Here is a 25,284-nt window from a genome sequence, read left to right on the forward strand (position 1 = left end):
ATTGGTCGTTTCAGAAACAAAGCCATTGAGACAGAGTTGAGGAGAGTTGCTTATTCACTGGAGAAAGGAGTTCATTGTACATTGGGGTGCCCTGTACCCCCTTCCCTTCCTCTAGCCTTGTCCTGTCCCTTTCTCCCAGCTGGAGCTTTGTGAGCAGTGAGTAGCATGCTGTCTCAGACTGGGCTTTCTTCAGTCTTCCTGCCTCTGGGGGCTTGTGCACGTTTTTTGGCTCCTCAGGTCAAGTCTGTTGTCGTGGGTGATGAGAGCACTTCCTTCCAGTGCTCAGAGGAAAACAGCCCCCACAGTCTGCAGGCAGCTGCAGAGGCGGCTGCAGGAAACTAGCCAACAGAGAACACCAGGAGCTTCTTCCGGTTCTGCCTCCTCCCACCTGCCTCCTCCCTGCTGACCCACAGCCCCCCTCCCCTCCTCACACACAGTCCCCTCCTCCCTCCCATCTCAAAGTCCCCATGAGACAAGACCATGAAGCAGGGAAGATGGTTCCATCGATACAGTGCTGGCAGCACAATTGTGAGGGTCTGAGATCACGTCCCCAGCATCTTGTCAAAAGCCTAGTGCATAGAGAGGCATCTGTTGCCACAACACTGACGTGGAGACAAGAGGATCCCTGGAACATGTTGGCTAGCCAGTCTAGCCAAATGGGTGAGCTCCAGGTTCAGTGAGAGCAATTGGGATGCCAACCTCTTGATGCCAACCTCTGGCCTTCATGCACACAAATCCACACAGAAATGTACACACAAACACATTCACAAGCAACACACACACACACACACACACACACACACACACACCAACATAGCATGAAGCTCTCAGTGTGGAGGTTTATCATTGACTCGTCACCATGCTCAGCATGTTTCTTTCCTTAGAATCTTGCTTCTCCTGTGAAGTCATGACACTGTATCCTGGACATTCCTTCCTGGGGCTGAGGTGAGGTTGAGGCATATTGGAGAAGTTGTCCACAGGCATTATGGAAAGAACTTTGGTACTGTGGAGTTATGTAGGATAAAGCTTGGGCCCTGAAGGTTGTGGAGTCACATGCTTATGTGCTTCTCAGACCCAGGTTGGTTGACAGGACTGGCTGTCCTTGTCCAACTCCAAGAGGCAGTAGTCAAGTGGTTCTTGCTGGGGCCCTGAGTCCTGCCTGCCTTTGCCATATCTGCTGATGTCTCAACAAAAGGCATCCATTCAGATGCAGAGATGCCATCCAACATTGAAATGCCTACAACTACTTTTTAAAAATGCTTTGCTTGTCATATGGGTCAAAGCAGACCACACCCAAGTATTCTGGTTCCTTTTTCATTGTTGATTTTCAAATGACTGTGATGGTAGTAAGGTTAAACCAGCCTGGCTTTCTGGTTTTTGAGCAAGTCTCTTGCCTATCTGAGCCATATTTCTACCTCCTTAAATTAGGAACAATACTCCATTATATCTTTAGTGTGGAAACCAATAAACACATGATGTCACAAAACACCTCCTCATCATAAAAATACAGAAAATAATTGCTCATGTACCTAGACTTTAGGGACATTTTGTTTTCCATATGTCTGTCTGTCTTAGTGGTAAGTACATAGCCCAGTCCAACCTCAAACTTGCTGTGTAGCTAAGGATGGCCTTGAATGTTTGACCCTCCTTCAGGTGTCTCCTGACTGTTAGGATTACAGGCATGTTCCAGCATGTCCTTGTTTTATGCAGTGCTAGAGATACATGCTATGTAAGTGTTCTACCCACCAAGCCACATCCTCAGCCCCATGATAAATATCATGTATCACAACTGTGCTGTGAGAGTGGATTGAAGGTGTAATACAACGATGCTTATCTTTTTATTGTTGTCACTTGCTGTTTGTGATGCCTTTTAAGGACCAGTGAGTGACAGCAGTGAAGATGGGCATCACAATGCCAGGGTTGCTCCAGTGAAGCTGGGGTTAGGATGAGATGGGGCCACGTTGGAGAAGTCGTCCACTAGCATAATGTACCAGGTCCTGAATCACAGGGACAGCATAGAAAATTAAAATAAGCACCATCATCATCATTGACAACACCATAGTGTCACAGAGAGATGGAAGAGGGGTTCAGGAAGGCGTGTTGGACCTCCTCTGCTGAGGTGTCCTGATCCCCATGTGGACTCTAAAAGTAAAATACCATCTGTCTCCTCAGGCCCTCAGAGTAACCACATATTTACAGCAGTTCTCCCAGCCCAAAGAGAATCCTCTTGTCCATCCCAGAGCCTGGAGCTTGGAGCTCTTTCCTTCCTGCCCTCAGAATTTTTTTTTTTTTTTTCCTCCATGGCTTATGGCTTGTGTTGGCATTTCTGTGTGTGGTCCCTTGGAAACACTCCACCCATGAAGCAGAGCTGAATCATTCTTCCAGAACTGGGATGTGATGTCTTTGGTACAAAAAAAAAAAATATGTTCTGGTATTAGAAGAGCAGAAAAGGAAAGGAGGGGAGCCTGGGAAGGCTGAGAAATTTGTTTTGGCAAAACAGGATGAGTCTAATGTAACGTCTAGAAACTTGGATTCCAGGCTCAGATTTTGGCAGTGTTGGGGATCCAACCCACAGATCACATGCTAGGCGAATGATCTACCACTGGCTACATTCCCAGCCATACTGCATTTTGATTCAGAGTGGAGGTAGCCCTTAGGAAGTGCATTTCTCTCCTGGCTCTCACATGACTCACCAGAAAGCAGGGGGCTAGATTGAGGTCAGCAATCACTAAGTCAACCTCACAGGAAAGATGGAGTCTGTCTATAATGCCTGCTCGTTTGCCATATTGAGAATCTGAAGCCATGTCATTGCTGAGCATTATCCTTATAGTGGACTGGGGCCATGGCTCACTTAGTAGAGTGCTTACCTAACCTAACACATGTGAAGCCCTGGGTTCAATCTTCAGCACTGCACAAAGCAGGAATAGTGTACTCCCCTGTAATGCCAAGGAGCTGGAGAATCAGATGTTCAAGGTCAGCCTGGGCTTCATGAAATGCTGTCTCAAAAACCATATATGAATATACACACACACACACACACACACACACACACACACCATCCCTCATAGGTGCCACAGAGAGATGTAGCGACAGTTTTTTTCTTAGTCTCGCATCTGGAGCTCAAATCCAAACTGTTTCCCTGTGGAACAAAGCCCTTATCTACCCATCCCCAAAGCCACAGAATGCAGCATAGTGTCACTGAAACACCAGGTAGTTAATGAGACACTCGGGGACACTAGTTCCAGGATGGCTACTGTGCCATCTTGGTCATCTCAGGGAGTGAACGCAGAATTGTTAGGTTCCCAGCAAATGCTGATGACTGAACTAATCTGGACATGTGGTGTGTGTTTCCAGCCCCCAGCGGATGTGGAACTGATGGCCACATGCAGAAGGCCAGGAGGGAGCTCTTATCTGGGTGGCAATGGGCAGAGGCTGAGCGTGGTACATGGTGGAGCCTCTTTGTGTACTAAGGTGATTCTTAACTTAAAATAACGGGCCTTGTAAAGTGGCAGTGATTATTCTCTGAGAAAAACTAACACTGGGACTTTCCCATGCTGGGTTAAAGCTGAATCAGGCTCTGGGACACCATCTCAGTCAGTTTTCACAGCAAGGATGAGAGATAGTTGTTGCCACCATTATTATTGTTGTTCTTGAGTGTGCAGGGGTGTGTTTTCATATGTGTATGCCCTGTCACATGAGTGAGTGTGCATATGAAAGCCATAGGTAGACCTCAAGTGCTGTCCCTCAGGACCCACTTGCCTTATGTTTAGGGACAGGATTTCTCTCAGGGACCTGGAGCTCTTTGTAGACTACACTGGCTGGCCAGTGAGCCCCAGGGATCCTCCTGTGCCCACTTCCCCAGCGTTTAAATTAGCACTAGGGAATGAACTCAGGGTTTTATGCTTGTGAAGCAAATATTTTTTCTGACTGGACCCTCAGTCCCTGTTGTTTAACTAACTGTCACAATCGTCAACTTGAAAACCCATAGTGAGGAAATGGGGAGATATGGCACTAGGAACTTGTGATCCAATCCTCTAGTCCTTGTAGGTTCCTAGTAGGTACTGACCATTAAACTGTGAGATGTGGCTAGTGATTCCCATTGATCATGTGGTTGAACCACTGAGGACACTTCTCACATAATATGGTGGTATTGTGTTCCCCAAAATATTGTGCATGCTAAAAATTTATCTGGGGTCAGAGAACAGAACAGCCACAATATTAAACATAGAGGATAGGCAGTGGTAGCTCACTCCTTTAATCCTAGCATTCCTGAGGCAGAAATCCATCTGGATCTCTGTGAGTTCAAGGCAACATTGGAAACAGCCAGGCATGGTGACTCACGCCTTTAATCCAAGAAAGTGATGGCAGAAAGCAGAAAGGTATTTAAGGCATGAGGACCAGGAACTAGAGCTGGTTAAGTTTTCAGGCTTTCAAGAAGAAGTTCAGCTGAGATTCATTCGGGATGAGGACTGAGAGGCTTCCAGTCTGCAGAAACAGGATCAGCTGAGGAATTGGCGAGGTGAGGAAGCTGTGGCTTGTTCTGCTTCTCTGATCTTCCAGCGTTCACCCCAATACCTGGCCCCAGATTTGATTTTATTAATAAGACCTGTTAAGATTCCTGCTACAATAGTGGTCAACAAAGATATCCATGGCACTGGGCCCTGTGGCCCAAGTGCTGGCTCTGACATTGCATCAGCTGCCTTTCCGTGGCTGAGACTAAAATCGTCTGGAGAACAACAGAAGAGAGGATGGTTTTGTTCTGGTTCATGTTTTCACAGGGTCCATCCACAGTTCTCCGTTGGTTGATTCTGCGATCATGCCAAGGCAGGGTATCATGGTGATGGGAGCATGAGGTTCACCTAAAAGTATTCAGGGAGGGTTGAGGCAGGTAAGAAGGGAGGAGAGAGATAGAGACAGAGACAGAAAGAGACAAAGAGAACATGAACTATCTCTAAGGAGCTGCTTTCTCCATGACTACTTCTTTTAGCTAGGCATCACCTAATATTTCTTTTCCAAATATTCTCCAAATCATATTGCCAGCTATTGACCAACCTTTCACTATATGAGCCTTTTGGAGAGTCACTTCAGAATCAAACCATAAGAGATACCTACTAATGGTCCACGCTGGGCAAATTACTTCTCCAAATATCAGTTTCACCATTTGTTAAATGGGCTTTTAATGTTACCTCCCAGACATGAAATTTTAGTGGCCTGCTTAGCACAGGGTCTTACAGCCAGGAGGGTCCTAGTGCTTCCTTGTGTTCTGATTTTTGTCAGTGGTGGCCAGACATATGACCTTATTTATTGTTTGAGTGTGGTGAGTGTGTGTGTGTGTGTGTGTGTGTGTGTGTGTGTGTGTGTGTGTGAGAGAGAGAGAGAGAGAGAGAGAGAGAGAGAGAGAGAGAGAGAGCAGTTGTTCATGAAGGTATGTGCCCCGGCCTGGCAGTTGCCAGATGGTGTCCTCCTCAATTCTCCACCTTAGGTTTTTGGTGCAGAGTCTCTCTGTGAACCTCACTGGCTAGACTGGCTGCCAGGCAACCCCTGAGAGCCAACTGTCCCTACCCCAGTGCTAGGGTTACAGGTGCTCACTGCCACACCCAGCTTTTAGGTGAGTGCTGGAGAGCCTCACCTTCGTCCAGCAAGCCCTTTGCCACTAGATCCATCTCCCCAGCCACCACCTTCTGTTCCAAGACAAGAATCCCTGTTGAACCTAGAGGTCACTAATTAGGTTAGACTGGCCAACCTGGACAACTCTAGAATCCTCTTGTCTCTGCCTCCCCAGAGATGGGATTACTGGCATATGTGCTGCTTCTGGCTTTTATGTGGGTGCTGGGGATCCATGCTCAGGTCCTCATGGTTGGACAGTGAACATTTCACTGACCACCATCCCTAGTCCACATGTTCTTAAGGGATAATAAACCCTCTCAGGTACAAACAGCAAAAGTGTACATACCAGTGGTAGATGGTTTTGTTAACCATTCAGGTTCCAGGGTCCACACACTGAAGGATGGAGGCATTATGATGGTGACTGAGTTCCCATGAGGCTGTACTCTGTCATATTGTCCAACGCTGTGGGTGAAGAACTCCCAGCCCTGCCAGCTTGAGCCTCACAGTGTAGATCATTGGAATAAAATAGACGGAAAGAAAGTTGAGCAGGAAGGAGACCTATACATGTTCAAAACTTTTTAAACTTGGAAGACAGCAAGAGGAAGACAAATGTGCCCTGTGGCGGTAGCCTGTGTGTGTCACTGGAAAGCACTGCTGTGGCCCTTCCCCTCTCTATGGGGTTTCTGGTTTTTCACCTCCATCCTAATTGAATGTGAGTTATCACTTTGCAGCAAGGTGTGCTCTTTGTCATTCTGGCCTGTCGCCAAACCAGAATGCACCTCACTGAGGTGGCAGGGAGAGTTCTGTGTCTTTGACATCTCCTCCTGGTCACTCAGTGCCACTTGGCAGCCTTGTGCCTTGCCTTCATCTCAGGGCCCACATAGGTGAAAGAAGTCATCAGGGAAATCCCGTGGAGACTTGGAGAGAAGCCATCATTATGTGGCATTGATTGCAGTGTTTAGGGCTTAGAAAGAAGTGAGAAGAAACCATATACCCTTAGAGTAGAAGCATGCAAAAGAAGACAGTGGTAGACAGTTACTAGAGGGCAGGAGAGACACCTTATCCTCCACGAAGGAAGAAATAAACAGCTAGAGTATTGCAGCAAATTCCTCAGGATGCAGAAGCCACCCACATCAGAAGTATTAAGAATCACATGTGCAGAAGACCACAGTGGCCAGCTGAGTGGAGATGCAAGGTCCATCTTTTGCCACTTCGCCTGTCATGTCTCTCCCTCCTCTTGTATCTCCCTGATACAGGGCAGAGATCCTCAGGATCCCTTTAGGAAGAATGGCCCAAGAACATTTGATAAAAATGTAGATCCTTTGAACCCTTCCTTAGAATACCTTTAAGTGAATTCCTACCTTGGGGAAAAGAAGTTTAAGGATCCATAGCTGGCATCAGAGAAATCAATTCTCTGGTTTTGGTTCCTACCCTTCTGAGCACTGTTTTTGATCAGACTATTCCCCCCACCATGAATATTTATTACAGGGGAGCAGATACCTCCCTGGGCAGGGCTACAGCTAGTGCACCTGTTTGGCACACAGAGAGCACTTGAAATGACTTAGTGACTTTTGTGCATTCCTTACTGTGATGGAGTCAGTTAGTCAGTGTCTATAGCAATTTGCTTTTCAGCGAAACTATGGCTTACTAGAGTTGCATATCCAGGGATATATCTACATGTTCATTAAATAAAATAAAGATTATTTTGAACCCATAAACATTTTTTTCCAGATGGGGTCTTACTGAGTAGCCCCAGCTAGCCTAGAACTATCTATGTAGACCAAGACAGCCTTAAACTCACAGAGATCCAAGTGAATTCTGGGATTCAGAGCATGCACATATTTTAAGGATCTGTTTTAATGGAATGCTCTGGGAGATTGATGATGTCAGCTCCTTCCTACTCTCAGAGATTAGGACAATGAATTTCCAGATCTGCCCAGGTCACTTGAGCTTTGTACCTATTTGACCAGGATGTTTATTAGGAGTGCTTCCATGTGTCCCACACAGTAAGTTCTATGTTCCACATTCATAACGACTATGGGAAAGCTAATCTCTTATGTGCTGTGGGGTTCACCTGAGGTTGAATGGAGTCTATTCAGCATTCCTCATGGAGGCTGTAACCCCCAGTACCTCCCAATGTTTCTGCACTTGGAGCTAGGTTCTTTAAAAAGATTAAATGATATCTTCATGGCAGGTCTGATGTGCTGTCATTGCATGAAGAAGATATTTGGTTACAGGCACCAGAGAAGCATTAGAACAAAAGCCACATGCAAGGGTAGGAAGAAGGGGCCTCTGTAAGCAAGTGGAGAATCCTTCAAAGCAAGCCACCTTGACTTAGGGCTTTGTAGTAGGAAGGTTTCTCCAGTCCTTCCAGGCCTCCACAGTTCTGTGGCCTGCTTATAAAATAATCACTCAGAGGCTTGTATTAATTATAACTGCTCAGCCATTAGCTCTGGCTTACTACTGACTAGCTCTTACACTTAAATTAATCCATAATTCTTACCTGTGTTTAGCCACATGGCTTAGTACCTTTTCTCAGGTCTACCTTGACATCTTGCTTCCTCTGTGACTGGCTGGGGACTCCTGACTCAGCCCTTCCTCTTCCCAGAATTCTCCTTGCCTGCTTGCCCTGCCTATACTTTCTGTCTGGCTACTGGCCAATCAGCATTTTTATTTATCCACCAATTAGAGCAATACACATTCACAGCCTACAGAATGACATCCCACAGCAGGGCTTCAAAACTTAGAACAGTGAGGAAATGAACATATGATGTTTGTATTGACCAGTCCACGTGTTGCTGTGGCAAATTAAGCAAACTAATAGAGTGATTAGGCATGATTTGAACTCAGAACTAACCTCTGACCTTCCCTCTCTTCCCCTGAGCACCCTTTGCCCTGTGCCAGGATCTGACTTGTGTCCATATAATTAAAGTATCCTTTGAATGTATTTTGATTTGGAAATGAAATATCCTCCACACCCTCATATGTTGGAAGACTTGTTTTGTGGGTCTGTGGAACCTTTTGGAGGCAAAGCCTAGCTGAAAGAAGTGGATTGTGAGGCAGGGGAGTAGCATGTGAGGCTTATGTCTTACCCTACTTCTCATAAGTCCACCAATTTGCACGGAATCCCACCCACAGGTCCCTGACCCCATGAATTCCACTCTCTTGTCCCTGTGTTCTCGAAGACCACCCTGAGGCAGGAGAAAGCTTCCTCCCTCCATTGCTTCTGTGGGCATTTTGTCACAGCATGTGGAGAGTGACACAGAGGGCTTCTGACCTGGTGTCCAAACTCAGCCTCCACCTGGCAGCTTCTGGCAAGCCTGTGTCTCTGGAGTGTTGGGTGTTTGGGGGGTGAAGCTTTTCTTCTCTATCTGTGATCTCAGGAAGAGCTCCAGCATCTGCACAGATTTCTGGTGCTGGATAACTAAAGCCAAGCCACTTTTTTTTTTTTTTTTTTTTTTTTTTTTTTTTTTTTTGAGACAAGGTTCTATTGTAGCTCAGGCTGGCCTTGAACTCACTATGTATCTGAGGTTGGCCTTGAACCAACTTTCAATCTTCCTCTAGCTTTCACATGCTGGGAATGCAGGCATGTAACTTCACACCCAGACTATATGATGCTGACAGTCACACCTATAGCCTTGTGCATGATGGTAGGCACTGTACCAGCTGAGCTCTGCCCCCAGTTAAAGCATATCTCCATGGTAGAAGTTTTTTAGTTCTACCCACAATCACAGGGTTCATACTGAGAGCGAGCCAAGGTAGTCTTCAGACACATCTCATGGGAATGGCTGAGACACAGGGTGTACTGTAAGGGCCCATTGACTTCATAGGTCTTATGTGGAAGGCATGAGTCATTGTCACCTCCACCCCAAGCCATTGCCTAACATCCAATAACAAATCGCCTGTGATGTCCTTAGAGCAAAACCAAAAACCCAGAAATGCCTGGTGATACCTGGGGTTTTAAGACACACCTTCCTCCTCCCTACTTTCTCTCCTGAAGTTTAATTTCTCGTTAGAATCTGGCCTTTGGTCTCCATGGTGTAGACAATGTTTGAGTTCAGCTTCCTGTTCTTATGAACAAGGCTTATGAGGGGCAGATGAGTTTCATTTCTCTAAGACTGCAATCTGACTCTCCTCTGATTGAACAGTTAGCCAGAGGCAAGTGTACACGGAATCTCTCTGACTCATGCCTGGCTTCTTTGTGGTGTCTGGGTGGCACAGTGCAAGCTGCTGGCATAGAACTCAGTAAGCGCATGTGGCCTGATCTGGCTAACTCCTCAAGTTCCCTCTGTGGCAGAGATCAGGTTTCATTTTCCATCATGGTACTGGTGGTCATTTCTCTCAATGGTATGTACAATCTTAAAAAAAAAAAAATGTATGCAGATACTAAAGTGTGTATGAGGGAGAAAGGGAGGTCTGGTGTTTGTTGAGATGGTATGGCTTATTGCTGAATGTATGTCTCTGGTAGACATGAGCCAAAGTGCAAGGAGGCTTTTTCCAAGTTGGGCTATATTCTCTATGAGTTGCTATAAGAGAAAGAGGACCATCTGTGGCTGGGCACTCTCCTGTGTGACCCTGAAGAGGTTGTTCTAGCTTCTCTGGCTTATCATCTGAGGGCTGTTACAGGGGAAAATGAGATAATGGCTGCATAGGGGCAAGTCCAGGGCCTGGAATGTGGAAAGAGTTCACCAAATATCAGCTTCTGTTGCGTATGAGCATCCCCTACCTTCCAAGCCTACAGTGCTCTGAAATCCAAAAGCAACATCAGGTTTGTTCATGTCATAACTGCGGATGCTCAAAATTCCATCATAGCTTCTGGTCCCAAGCATTATGAACAGGAACTGTTCACATTGTAGTGCTTAGCTATTCCAAGCCTTTATTAAGCAGTAAAGTTAATAAACCTGGGGAATGGAAGCTATGTGCTCCTGGGGAAAGAATCCTCAGTGGTCATCTCCTTTAGTGGTTATTGGCCTCTAACGACTCCTTCTGAAAAATCCCATAGGATGCAGAAGGCAAACTCAGAGGCCATGCAGGATCTTCATGGCCAAGCCCATCTTGCTTCGTGTCATAGTGCAGCAAGCAGAGAGCCCAACCCTGATACATGATAGCTGTTCATTATAGTTATTTCATTGTTTTTCCCTTTTGAATGCATTTGTAGACTTAAAAGTGAGTTCCAAGGTTGTAGGGGTTTATGACCAAACTTTTTAGTTCTTTCAAGGTCAGTGTTTCTAAAGTATATCAGTTAAATATGACCACAGTCATACTGTGTAACAAATTACCTCAAACTCAGTGAATGAAAACAGCAGGCCTGTATTTTCTCCATACTTTCTGTTGGTTGGAGGTACATTGATCTAGGTTAGGCTTAGTCTAAGCTGCAGGTTGGTTCCATGTCTCTACACATGGTTCTCCTCTTCCTTGCCCCAGTTGGCCACCTGAGCCATATCTCCTAGAGATGACAAAAACCACATAAGGTCATGTTCAAGCATATCTTGTACTTCTGTGTATGTCATGTTCTGATAAACTTCCAGTGTGTCAAGTGAAGTGGCCATGGCCAAGCTGAAGAGGTAGGGAAGCATGCTGCAATGCACCCCAAAGTCCCACAACCACAGAGTGTGGCTCTAGGGAGCAGAAAGGAATGAGGGTCACTAATTCACTCTCCCCCATTCCCCATTGCCCTCTCCAACTTCTCACTGCAGTAGGTGCCATAAGGGCTTCCCTTAGCATAGGAGGCTCTGTGGTCCTGACATCCTCATTACAATTCCAGAAGCACTCCACTGGATCCAGCAAGCACGTTGCAAATTCCCCTTTGGTCTCCTGAAGCCTTCTCTCTGACAGACAGGAATTTACTCTACTGTAAACCTAAGAGTCCCAATTTAGACAGACACGATGGATTAGGCAGACGGCATCATTGACCCAGTTCCACTTCGTTAGCCTTTCCAATTAAGGAGGTTGTTACTGTGAGTGAGACCTCACAGATATGCAGTCATACCTTGAGTCCTGAGGACCAAGCTGCTTAGGGAGAGTCTCACATTTCCAGTGTGCACCGGCGGGGAGGAGAAGGAAGTGTGGTTGGCATGAGAACAGCCGCGTGTTAATGACACAGGCCCCTTGTGAGTGTTTCATCCTCTTGCTGGCCAGTTAATTAAGATGCTAAATAAGGACCCTTTGTGCTCCCTCTCCCAGAAGCTTTTGAAATAAACTATGGGCTCCTGACTGTGTGTGACAGGGTCTGTGATTTTGGAACTCCAGATAAAGAGTAGATGCTGTGCTGTGTCAAGGGACCAGTCACTTGGTATCATCCACATAGTTGGCAGAGATTTTCCTTGGCTTTCCAAAGAAGGTCTTTCCAGTGAAGTTGTTCTTAGGGGTTCAGGATGGCATTCCCCCTTTTTTCGATGTCTTGGGGTTCTGAGCAATGAAGCCTAAGCCCCACACAATAGGCAAATGGGCCGTGAAGCACAACTTAATTAATCTGGGCATTCACCCAATGCCCCGTGCAGCACTAGCTAGAATTTGGCTTTGGAGAAGGTGGCTAATTTTGAGACTGAGCTATGGCTCTTTCTCTTCTGACTCAAATCTCAATGAACATGGGCAGAGGAACAGTTAGAATAGCTAAGCAGGCTTGGGCTGATGATGACATGAAGAGAGGACCTATGTGCTCTCACAGTATGGGTCAAACAGAGTCTGCTACACAGGCCCTGCTGCTCCCAGGCTCTGCTGCCAGCCACAGGTGGGGAGGATTGATCTGTCTCTGGAAGAGTAAACTGGGTCCTGCCCAGTGTGGCCACTCCATGGGGAGCCAGGCTCTGCTCTCCAGCATTGCATACAAATTCTAAGGCTAGAGGGACCTCTGTAAGGTTAGATAGAATAGTGAGGCTGGGTCCCCCACCCTAAGAAGCTCAGTAAACATTGAGTTCTGGTGGGTCATAGCTGAATGCTATCCTGGGAAAAGGGCAGGAGAGGCTGTGGTGGGAAGGGCTGAGCTGTTTCTCCAAGACTCCTCATTGGTTCCTTGTGGGTCAGCTTAGCAATGTGGTAGCATGAAAGAAAATCTTCCCTTAGAGTTTTCCTGGGTGCGAGGACTAACTGGATGTCACTGATATGAAAACTAGCATGAGTGAGGAGTCTCCTTGGCAACATCCCTGAGCTGTGCCAGGGAAGTGCTGGGACTTGGACTCAGAACCCAGAATTGGGGAAGATGAATTCTTCACTTCACGGAAAGTCCAGAGGTCAAAATGTGCCTGAGACTATGCCTCAAATGTGCCACGAGGAAGATAATTGCCAAACAGGGATCAAGAAAGTAAGTGGGGTGGTCTGGTAGTGTGTTCCTGTAATCCCAGTAAAATAATGGTCATGGGTTTGAGTTTAACGTAGGCTCCATAGCAAGTATCAGGCCCACTTGGGCTACACAGAAAGACTTTATTTCAGAAAATAATAAAACAATATAAGATATGTTTAAAGGAAGCAAGTGGAATCAGACCTGATGATGCAAACCTGTGAGCCTAGCAATTTAGGAAACCAAGGCAAGAGGAATACAAGTTCAAGGCCAGCCTGGGATACAATGAGTTCCAGAAAGCTAGTCCAAGCAATTTACTGAGACCCTACCTCATAATACAAAGCAAGGAGAGAGGTGGTAGCATGTATGAGGCCCTATGTTTAATCCTGTTCCTCTCTCTCTCTCTCTCTCTCTCTCTCTCTCTCTCTCTCTCTCTCTCTCTCTCTCAGGAAACAAATGGTCTTTCCTCTCCAACAGGAGTTTAGAATGTTACAGTTTTTCTAGTTTTTCTTCACTCTCCCTTTATTCATAGTACTTAAGGAAGGGTACCCTGGTGCTAATTTGCATGGCTTTCTAGAAGCCTATATTGGGAAATCTGCTTTTATAGAGCCAAGCTTCAAACTGGATTTCTACCCAAGGCCTTACAAGCATGGCCATTCTCTAGAGGTGGCCAAAGGTGGTTTTCCCAGAGTCATGAACACATATGATGGTTAAGTTCTGAGCAGATATGGTGTCGATAAAAATAGCCTTTATGTGCTGAGTTTCCTGTTTTCCTTGGAAACCGCTGGGGGAAGAAATACCATCACCTCCTATTAGTCCCTGCCTCCTCCATCTGTCCCTCCCCCAACCCAGAACTCATGCTTAGTGACCCCAGACTTTACCACCCAGCATCCTCAGTCAATTGGCTTTTGTCAAGACTGAGTGAATGGGATGTTTCACTGGCCTGAAAAGATCTTTCCTGGCCTGCTGGAATGTGCTACTCACACAGGAGTCAGCTCCTCCTTTTCTGTCTCTTTCTCATGTCTTTTATTCTTATAAGATTAGACATAATCTCACAACCTTGTTATGAACCAGAACTTTGTATTTATGTCTAATTCTCTTATGGACCCAAATTCTTTCATATGCAGGGGCAGGACGGGGGAAGCACTGAACACACTGGAGATGAATGGAAAAGGTGCTTTTCCTTTTTAATGTGTGCATACATGTGTATAGGTGTGTGTGTGTGTGTGTGTGTGTGTGTGTGTGTGTGTGTGTGTGCGCGCGCGCGCGCGCGCACGTGTGCACGTGCATGCACATGTGTGCATGTGAGCATGCACACACATGTGGGTACACATTCTTATGGATGTCTTATGGGTGCATGGTGTATGTGTGTGTGCTGTGTCAGAGGACAATCTCAGGTATCAGTCCTCAGGAGCCATTCACCATTTTTTTTTTGAGATAGGCTATCTCACTGTCTCACCAAATAGGTTAGGCAGGCCAGCAGTGATCCCCAGGAATCTGCCTGTCACTGTGCTCCAGCTCTAAGGTTTAAGTGCACATTCCCTTCCTAGCTCTTTATGCCAGTGCTCTAACTGGGGTCCTCATGCTTGTGGAGCAAGTACTTCACTGACTAAGCCTCCTCTCATCCCTCCTTCTTGGCACCTCATTATTTTGCTGGTCTTCTTATGGACAATCTCAGGCCTCTTTCTTCCCTTACTTAGGGAAAGGAGTGCTGGGATTCAGCAGGGGACAGACTGGGTCAAGTTCTGGCATCCTCAGAGAATGGAGGAGACAGAGTCTGACAGACCGCACCCCACTGGGCTATCAAACTGGGTGGAAGGTTGAAAAGGTTGTTCAGTTTGGAAGCTGACTCGTCTCATCTCCCCACTTATGAGTGTTTTCTTTTTTCTCCTCACAGGATCCACACCCGAGTCCACTGATCACCCTAGAGACCCAGGTGAGTGCCTCCTGTGGTCTTTGCCAATTATCTCTACCTTGAGGTTCCATGACCAATGCTTTGTGGTAGTCTCTGTGTGTCTTCTGAACCCTGTGGGACACAGAAGGGACAGACAGGCATATTACAATGCCCTCCTGACTCATTTGCATGTGTGGTGTGCACAGACAGATGCAAGCACACTGGCTGATTGTACATACGTGTGTGGAATTCTGCATACATTCACATATACACAGACAGGTTACTGAAGGCATCTCCTACCCAGTGATCCCAAGCGGGTAACTGCAAAGGGAGAGTGGAGACAGGGGAATGTCTGGTCATAGATGGTACTGTTCCACTGGGAATGTTGGGAATCCTGCCTGAGTAACGCAGTGCTGCAAGGGAAATTGGGGGTCCTGTTGGGATTATTAGCTTTGTTAACAAAAAGAATTTAAGAACAGACTCAAATAGAAGGTTGGAAACAATTTTATTAGCGTTTATAAGAAGCTCTCAGGTAGACAAGCTGTGAAGTTTGGCAGCTGCCCTGAGGAAAGAAACAGAAGAGAAAGGGCCATGCCTTTTGAGATAAGCCAGCATAGAGGTCAGCCACATGATGGACAAGCAGCCACACAGTGGGGAGAAGGCTTCAGACCAAGAGTGGAAAAAACCCAGAGTACCAGAGAAAGAGTGTCGGGGCTCTGGCTGGCACCTGAAAGGACATGACAGCAGAAAAGAAAGAGGGAAAGACATCGTTCTGAGTCTTGATTGAGGAAGGTGGCCAGACCCAAAGGAACTGCTTGATGGCTTGTAGGGATTGCACTAAGGGGTAGAAAATCTGGGAAGAAAAAAAGTGCATTATCTCATTAAAGGGCCAATTATTCCACCTATCGCTTTAGTGTGGCTTAAGGTGACTTGCCTTCCTGAAAGGTAGTCTCTTGACCAGGTAATTAACCATCCCAACTGGATTAACTCTTAAGGGATCAAGCAATGGTATGTCTCTACTGAGAGATAGACTCCAGTCTTTTGGCTGGCAGACAACAGCTTTCCCTTAATGGGCCTTCAATGATACTGTAATAGGAAGACCCAGCTCCCAGGGCAAGAAGTTAAACTTATGTCTGCTTGGGTACTAGAACATTCTGAATGATCTAGATAGCAGTGGTGTGGAGAAGATGACCAATGGGTCCAGAGAAGGAAGATACTGCCTGGCCCTATGTCTTCTTTGTGGGTACCTGACCCAGAGCCACTGAGACCCAGGTAGAATATAATTCTATGTCTTCTAGCCTTGTGGCATTGGTGAGGCTGTCTAACCTCCAAGTCATTCCTTTTAGATTTAGAACATGCCACATGGCAGAGTCCTAGTGAGAGTCACAGGAAGTAATCAGAACGCCAAAGGTTCATGGGGCACTTGTGTATATTCTTATACCAAAGCACCGCAGCCTTTCCTACTGGCATTGAAGGTGATGTGTCTCTGAACGGATGGCCTCCTTAGCTCCATGGCTTGGTTAGACAGGAAGGAGAAAAGGAAGACAGGCTGGACTCCCCTTGGAGCCCCAGAGAGAGCACTTTCTAGGTGTCAGACACAGTAAAATGTATTGAACATTTCATGGATGAGTAACAGCCCTTTGGGCGATTTCTGCAGCATGCTGGCAAATACCACCTGCCTTTCCCTGTCTTCCCCCAGTCCTGACCACTCATCAGCATCTCTGCTTGGATCGGAGAGAGGAGAGTCACAAACCCACCTAGCTTCAAGGTGACCTAACTACCAAGAATCCCATATACTACAGGAAAATGGATCCTCAGGATTTCTCTGTGCTTGTGTGTCCTCCTGTCCCACAGTGCACACCACTATAACTGCCCTAGGGAGGAACAGGCCCCAGGGATGGCAGAACAGGACACAGATGGGACATCTCTGAGGAGGAGAAGGATCCTGGGTCCTCTTTTCTGCTTCTGCTCATTCTTTGCACAGCCCTTTAGAATATACCTAGAGACAATCCATTCATTGTCTCTATGAGGGAATCTTACCTGTCAAATTAAGTCACCAAATAGTTTTGTTTTTTTTTTTTCCTTAATGGAATTCACTGTACTCTAAAAACCAGACTAAACTAGTGGGTCTCAATCTGGGCATAATTTTAAGGCTCAGAGGATATTTGTGAAGGTCATGAAGACACTTAGGGTTGTCTTACACAGGGGGACCGTTTTATCCCTTAGTGATGGGGTTGGAGCTCATTAATACATAAGCAGCCAGTAGATTACAAGCTTCAGGCCAATGAGAGGTTCTGTCTTAAAACAAAGCAAAACAAAACAAAACAAAAAACAGCACCTGGGGAACAGTATCCAACAGTATCTGAGGTTGACCCATGGCTTCCACATGGGAAGTAATTATTTCCCACAATGGGAAAGAGCCTATCCAAAGTTCTAGTGAGATCAAAGTTTAAGGACATTGTATCATCAGTACTGTTAGTAAAAGCACAACACTGAAGAGCTATGCCTGTGTATATGCAGGTGTGTATATGTATCTACACAATACACATCTCTATACATATATTTGCATCATATTGAGTAAATTCTAAATTACAAAAAATAAAGTTATAACACTCGTTTGAGTATCCTCCAAAACCATTACTGTGAATTCCCAGATGTTATGTGCCCTACTTTGGGAAGTATCTGCCTCCCTGTCTTCCCTGGTTCATAAGATAACTCCCAGGGTAGGCTGTGAGGTGAACTGTGGAGTGATAACTCTCCTCTCCTTGCTCAACCCTTTCCCAGAAAGAAATTTGTTCTGCTCAGGAAAGCTGTGGACAAGCATTCCATGTCCAGAGCACCAGAAGCCAACTCTTCTCCCCTGCACTTGACCATCCCATGTCCTTTGCTCTGGACTTCATCCACTCAGCTCTTCAGAACCTCCATGGGAAGAATAGTGGGTGCCCCATGGCTTTGGAAAGCATGTTATGAGAGGGCAGTGCCCCTACATAGTGGCTACTGTTAAGGTTCTGTGTGCTCCAGGGTGGTGTTGTAAAGCACACTTTTGACATCAATACCACACACCTTTAGGGAAGGGTTCCATTAGTCTTCAGCAATGCCCCCATCAGTCTCATCTGATTTGTGGTCTTTGGGGTGTGAGAGGAGCTGTAGGGTATTGTTTTTATGACTTCAGATTTTTCATGTTAGAGAGGCATTGTAGCAGGTGGGAAGAGATCTGTCAGTGGGTAAAGGGCTTTCTCCAGAGCCCACCTTAGGAAAATAAATCTGGACATTGTGGGGTTCCTCTAATTCCAGAACTTGAAAGGAAGAGGCAGGTGGGTCCCTGGGGCTCATTGGCTAAGCAACGTAAACTACTTGATGAGCTGTAGGCCAATGAGAGACTCTCAGGTTGACCACTGGCTTACACACACACACACACACACACACACACCATTAGAACCCAAATAAAGTACGATTTTTTTTTTGTGACTTTCCCCAAAGCCATATGTGATTTGGAAATAGGCCTCAGCCCATTACAGAATATACAATGAGATTCTGCCCAGCTGCTCTCCATGCAGTAGGTCACATAAAAAGGCTAAGCTAGATTTTCTGGTAAAAAATAATGTCCTAAATGTTACCTATGTACCATGAGCAGGATGATAGGTGTGGAGGACTTAGAAGAGTTCACCCTGCAGAGACAGCATTCATATGAATTCTGAGCCCTGGCCAGTTTCCCTCTTCCTCCCATAATGCCCTTTCTGCTCCTAATGGGATTGTTTGCTGTATCTTAGAGTCCAGGATCCCAGGTGTATGTTGGATATCACCATGAGCCATGTCCTTACATCACACATGTGTAATATGGCTTTGTTGACAGTCCAGGTTGAACAGGATCCCAGGTCACCAATATACCCACTTATTTCCTGCATCTCACTATCCCTGATAGTGATTAAAGGACTCCTCACGTGTGTCCTGGTATATCTGTCTTCACACAGTTGTGTGGAGCTGGGGGAGATGTGTCAGTTGAACTCTGAGGGTCCTCATATGCCCTCTTCCATCAGCATGGTGGAACTTTGCACCTGCTGGTAGCAGTAGGATCCTCTGCTTAATAATCAGATTAATAGCATAAAGGAGTGAGTAATATCCAAGTCTCTGGTGTCAAATCTCTCTGTAGCACATGGCTCCTGTGGATGTTTCAAGTAAGCTCTGCTTGGCAGTGATGACCACTAATCTGCTCTCTGGCTAGAAGTACCTGAGAACCAGATGACTTAGAAATGAAAAATCTGAAAGGACTTTAAATTTGGTTGGTGACTTGGAATCATTATTGTCGTTCATATTACCACTCACACTATTATTAGATTCAGTTTCCAGATGAGGCACTTAATGGTCTTAAAAGTCAGATAACTTACCCAAGGTCCCACAGAAGAGACATAGCAGTGATTGGGTGTCAGGCTCAGGGTCATATGACATCAGAATCTTTTCTTGCAGTCTCTGTTTTGTTAGGTTAGAGAATACAATTTTTGTGATCAGTAGAAAGATTTACTACTGCCTAGACTAAGCCAGACTTAACAGTTCTGGTGTTTATAAACCACTGTCTATGGATGTACTTAGATGGGGATGGATAGATGAATAGCTAGATACATAGATGATAGCCAAACATATTGATGATATATAGCAGGCAGGTAGATAGTGTCTTACTTACTATTCTATACTGCAAATAGGCACTGTAACTAGGGCAACATATAGAACAATGGTTCTCAACCTTCTTAATGCTGCTACCCATTAATAACAGTTCCTCACATTGTAGTGACCCCCGACTATAAAATTATTTTGTTGCTATTTCATAACTGTATTTTTTGCTACTGTTATGAACTGTAATGTAAATTTATATATATATATATATATATATATATATATATATATATATATATATATATATGATATCTGAGAGCCTAGAGGGGTCACAGCCCACAGGTTGAGAACCACTGCAAGTCTAGCCCAAACTTATCTGATAGTAGGAGTCATGGGTTGAGAATCACTGTTATAGAAGAAAGAGTATATTTAGGCCTTACAGTTTCAGAGGTCCATAACTATCAAGGAGTGGAGCATGGCCACAGGCAGGCAGATTAGTAGCTGAGAACTTACTTCTTGATTCAGAAGCCTGAGATAGTAGTCACACCAGAAATGACATAGGTGTTTGAAACCTCAAAGCCTGCCCTCAGTGATAGAGCTCTTCCAACAAGGCCACACCTTCTAATCCTTTTCAAACAGTTCCACCTACTGGGGACTGAGAATTCGAATACATGAGCCTAGGGATGCCATTCTCATTCAAACCACACAGATAGATAGAAGACAGAGAGACAGACAGATGCATAGAAGATATATGCATAGGTGGCTAGGTGGATGGATAGATAGTCAGAGGGAATGCTTTGCACAAGTATCCACAGCTGTACTTCTATACATAGGCAGAGGTGATGATGGAGAGACATGTGGCTGGCCGGATGTAAACAGACAGATGTATAGATAGATAATGACAAATAGATGCATGGATGGGTGCATACATAGACAGATAGAGGGACCACTATACTCAAAGAGTATGTTTATTTTTTGTCACACAGGCTGTCATAAGGTTTGTGGGTAAACAGCTTAGGCTGCAGACACAATAAAAAAAAATTCATTTCAGAACAACAAAAAATAGACTGTCTCCCTGAACATCAATAATGTTGTGATAAATCTGAATGCTTATTTGATTCTTTTTCATTGATCCTCAAGGGGGACTATCATTTCTGAACCTGCTCCAATTGTCATGGCCTCTTGTCATTTCATTTTACCTGCTCCACATGCTGACTCCTACCCCCAAGGCCCCTCTGTTGATTAGTAAATGGCTCCTGCTAAAATGCAGAGACACCTGGGGAGTTGTCCTGAAGGAGCTCTTTTGTAAAGACCTGTCAATCTGAGTATTTCTGAGGTTGGCTCACTTGGAGGGGAACAGAACTGCATTTGCATGGAGATCTCTCAGGGCCTTGGAGATCAAGGGCAGCAGGAGAGAAGTCCCTGACTGTTCAGTTTTCAAATCTAACCAGGTGCTTGAATTCCTTTGATCAGCTAAGTGGGGTATGGAGGGAGGGAGTGACAGCCACATTATTTAAAGATGTCACTAAGGCCTGGAGGATTACAAACAAAGCCAGGGAATGTGAAAGGGAATGAAAGCTTAAAAATTATACTGTGTAATCCATTCATCTTGGCTTATTCAATAAATAGCTCTGAGGCCACGCAGAGGCCAGCCTTGTGTGAGACATCAAGGATGTGACGGTAAGTGAGGCAGAAGGCTTCTGCCTGGAGCATCATGTTGGAAGAATCAGATGAGAAATGTGCAAGCGTATGATCATGCCCTTAATATTGGTAGCCATAGTCAATGGAATGAGCCACTCCTGCATATAAGAGAGTAGGTGGACAAGAGGGATTTGCTCAGCAAAGTCTCTCTGAGGAGGTGAGAGTTTTGTTTTTGTTTTTACTGATACAGAGGAGAGAGTCTCATTATATAACCCAGATTGGCTTTGACCTCCTAAGCCTCCAGCCTCAGCCCTCCAATGTTGGGCTAATTACACTCCATGGGAGATGTGTTTTGAGCTTGGAGCTGACACAGTCAAGAGTTAACCTTGCTAAGAGATGGCAGTAATCACATTCCAAAGCTTTTGCATAATCTGTCTGGGTGCCTATAACAATAATGCCACTTTTCCTTAGCATCAATTAAACCATGCAAGCTGCTTCAAACTCCTTCAGTGCTTTGTGTCATCATAATGTCAAGAAGGATAAGGAATTGCCTTATCAAGCCTGAATGAAGGAAGATAAATGGGGGGGGGGGGGAGAGAAGGGACCTAAATTCCCAGCCATCCAGCCACTGATCACAAGACTGTCTAGTGGGAGGAAGCTTGAGGCCTCAGTGTGTTGTGGTCATGTTTCCACTGATGTTGGGAATCTCCAGGATGACTGCCATTAGCTAAGTTATGGACTGCTATGGAAATGAACTTGAACTTCCTCATAAAGCCAGTAATTTTCAACGAGGGTGATGCTGGCCAGCAGAGAACATTTGGCTACGACTAGAGACATGTTTACTGTCAAAACTCAGAAACAGAGGGTGCTCTTGACAACTTGTAGGTAGAGATCAGGGATCTGCTAGCCATTCCACAATGTGTGGGACAGTCCCCCTCCTTCCAAAAGTTTTCCAGCTCCAAATAGCAATAGTGTCAAGGTTGAGAAAGCATGCTGTGTGCTTGTTTGCTTCTCAACAGCTTATTTCACAAAGATACTGCAGCCCAGCAATGCTGGCTTCCTGGGTATTATTGTTGATGCTCAAAGGTCACTAACTTCAATTAATGTAAGATTTTAGCCAGCCTGCAGGTGTTAGCCATGGCACATTCATCCCCCTCTGCATTGGCATTGACCTTGGCTATAAACATAATAAACCCTTTCCCCCAGTATTCATAACCATGTGTTCAGTGTTCACATAGGGCACATCTCGTTTGGATAATTATGATTGTGAAAGGAAAACACACCAGGAGAGATAATTTCCTACAAGATTTATGGCTCATTAATATAGAGAATATTCAGGTTTTTGTTTTTGTTTTTAAGAAATTGCAATTGGGAATATATCTCAGTGGTAACACATTTGCCTAGCAGGTGTCAGGCCTTGGGCTCCATCTATAACATGACAAAAATCAAACAGAAACATAATGAAAGTTCAGCTACTTGGCTGGGGTTCAGAAAGGGCTTGGTCAAGGCTTTTGGACTACTGGAGCAGGTCCCCTGGTTTCTAGGCTCGGTTCCTCTTTCTGGGCCAAGCTTCTTTTGTATAAACTTCTTTCTCTGGAAGCCTTCCTGCCACCACTGGGATTAAAGCAATTGCCGTCTGCTCGCCTCTCTTCCAGCTCTGGGCTTCGATTAACCTTTTCCTCCATAGAGAGTGCTTTTTGAAGTAATCAGGAGCTTCTGAATGGCCCTTACCTGAGTCTCCAGCCCATTAATTCTTATGATGCCCAGCATCTGTTGAGAATGGCAGAAACCAAATTGCCTTCCCATCTTCTGCCTCCTGTGGGGAGCAGGGCCTCTTGAGGGGAGAGCAGACCAGTCTAGGGGACAGAAGAGTCCCTTTCTGTCATCATCTCTGCTGGCTCTGATTTGTGAGTCTTTAATTAATTTTGGTGGGGCTGGACCATTGCCTAGGCAGAAAACAGGGGACTATATGCAGGGAAGATCTGAGGTCCCATGGCCAAGCATCCTTTCTAGTCCCTGTGACTCAGAGTGACTGCTGTGAGGCACCATTCCACAAACAGCCAGCCAGTTTGCCAAAGCCCAACCACATGCATCTGCACAGTCACAGGAAATAGATGGTATTGACATTGCCCTTCTTCAGTCTCCAACCCAAGGCCTTGGTGACTTGAGTTCATCCCTTAACTCACCATACACGCAGTCATTGTTTTTATTGGCAATGGCAGTTGTATTCATCACTTTTACATCACTATGTCCTAAGTACCTGACAGAAGCAGCTCTTGAGAGGAAAATCTCCTTCAAGCTCATCCTTTCAGAGGTCTCAGTCCATCGAGGCAAGGAAAATGGAGTGGGCCTTATGACAGTAGGAGTATTATATGTAGCTGAAGTTGTTCACATCCTGGTAGACCAGAAGGCAGAGGGAAAGTCCAGAGCCAACATTGGTTCAAAGGCCTGCTCTTAGTCACCTACTTTGGCCAGCTAGGCCTCTCCTCCTGAAAACTCACAGTCTCCCTAAATAGCACCACAAGATGGGGACCAAACTGGCAAAATATAAGCCTATGGAGCACATTTCAGATGCACCAGCCATAACAACACTACCCATTGACTATGACTGTGTGGACATGAGAACTAGTTTGCATGTGTACTTAGCAAACTAGTACTTTCAGTGAGTTTATACTAAGCCCTTATATAGTATATAGCAATAACCAATGAGTATGTTTACTTTGAGAGGAGACCTGTACGTTCTGTGTCCTTAGCAACCTAATATTTTTAGCTAGTATTTACTAAGCCCTCATCCAGAGCGTTAGAAGGTTATTACTATGGACTCCATCACTCACATTTTGTCACTGTCCTGTATGGAAGGTGTTTCTGTCTCTCCCCTGTCATGGATGAGAAACTGAGGTATAAAGAGTCTCCATTATTTGCCCAAAATGAAACAGGATTTGAACTTAACATCTTAGCTTGGATTTGTCTAGAGATAAATATTGGTGAAATTATTAAGGCCACTCCATGTAGTTAAAAGGGAGGTTTATTTTGTGAGGTAACTTACAAATGAAGGGATAGATTGTAGGGTCTGGCAAAGGTATGGCGCAGTCTGGAGGTGTTCTCTGGAGAACTCTGCTCAGTCTACCTCCTGCATCCAGCGTCCCAGAACCAAGAGAGAGCCCTCCTCCCGATCCTGGGTCTTCCGCTTCCTCCTCAGCCCCGCCTTGTGGGCGTGACCATTACTGAAGCCTCAGTGGGAGTTGGAACTTCCAGGCCAATGCTGGGATGGCTACCCACTACAGATAAAAATCCATGAGACAGGAATGAATTTTAATCCTGTTTTGTCAATGAACCAACTAAAGCCCAAAGTCACACCCAGTGCTAGGACAGGAACCACAGCCAGGTGACAGAGAAAGGAGCCCTATTGTCCTCACTGCCATGTTGCTAAGATACTGCAACAAAGTAAAGATGCAGATTTTGTAGAGGGAGTGATTAGTGTAGTGTGGGTTCCATTTGGTGGAGATACAGATGGGGTAGATACTGACTGGTATAAAGTAGGTGTGAGAGAGATATGGCTGTGGATTAGGTATAGATCATACATGCTTATGGAAATAGACTAAGTCAGGTATAGATACATGCATAGTCTGAGTATAGATTGGTGTAGCTATCTGGTAGAAAGAGTGGAGATTTTCTTCTAGCAAACAGTGTCTGCCCTCAGAGAGCCCCATGCACTTTGAGCACTGGGGTGGAACCCCGGGCGACTGCCAGCTTAGGGACAAGACATCGCCACGTTTGCACTGACTCACAAGCATCAGGAGGCCACACTGACATCTGGCATAGTTATGTATATAATCGTGTGCCAAGGTCTATGCGGCTTGGGCTGTCAGCTCCATGGAGTTTTCAAGCAGAGCTGTATGAATTTGGGAACTCAAGAGAATGTTTCAGTGCTGGAATGTCAAAGCTGGGTTTGTAGGTTCTGGTTGCCAGGATAATTCACCCATGAAAACGCCTTTCATATAAATTAACAGCAGGAGGGTAGTCAGGTGCACAGAGACATAAACATTCCTAGGGGGGTCAGAGAGGGCCTGAATGAGGCTGCTTACTGTACATAGTCACTGAAGGTTTTTCACGCCTAGGACTTTGCTGAGCCCTGTGTATATGTAGCCTTTTCTAAGCCCACAGTTCTCTGTGGGGATAGACATAGAGTGCATTTGGAGACTGAGTTCTGGCCTGAGACGCAAGAGTCCCAGAGTGGCAGAGAAGCCTCCAACCAGCC

At 45.5% G+C, this 25,284-nt stretch overlaps 1 protein-coding gene across 1 annotated transcript in view; it reads left to right on the forward strand.

Moving 5' to 3' along the window:
- Positions 1–25,284, forward strand: part of Xylt1 (xylosyltransferase 1) — a 296,256-nt gene that overhangs the window by 73,630 nt on the left and 197,342 nt on the right. The window contains exon 2 of the mRNA XM_036190272.1: positions 14,781–14,819. Within this exon, the coding sequence (XP_036046165.1) occupies positions 14,781–14,819 (39 nt within the window). The remainder of the gene's footprint in view (positions 1–14,780; positions 14,820–25,284) is intronic.

This window comes from Onychomys torridus, chromosome 1 (genome assembly GCF_903995425.1).
Source record: "Onychomys torridus chromosome 1, mOncTor1.1, whole genome shotgun sequence".
NCBI classification, from domain to species: Eukaryota; Metazoa; Chordata; class Mammalia; order Rodentia; family Cricetidae; genus Onychomys; species Onychomys torridus.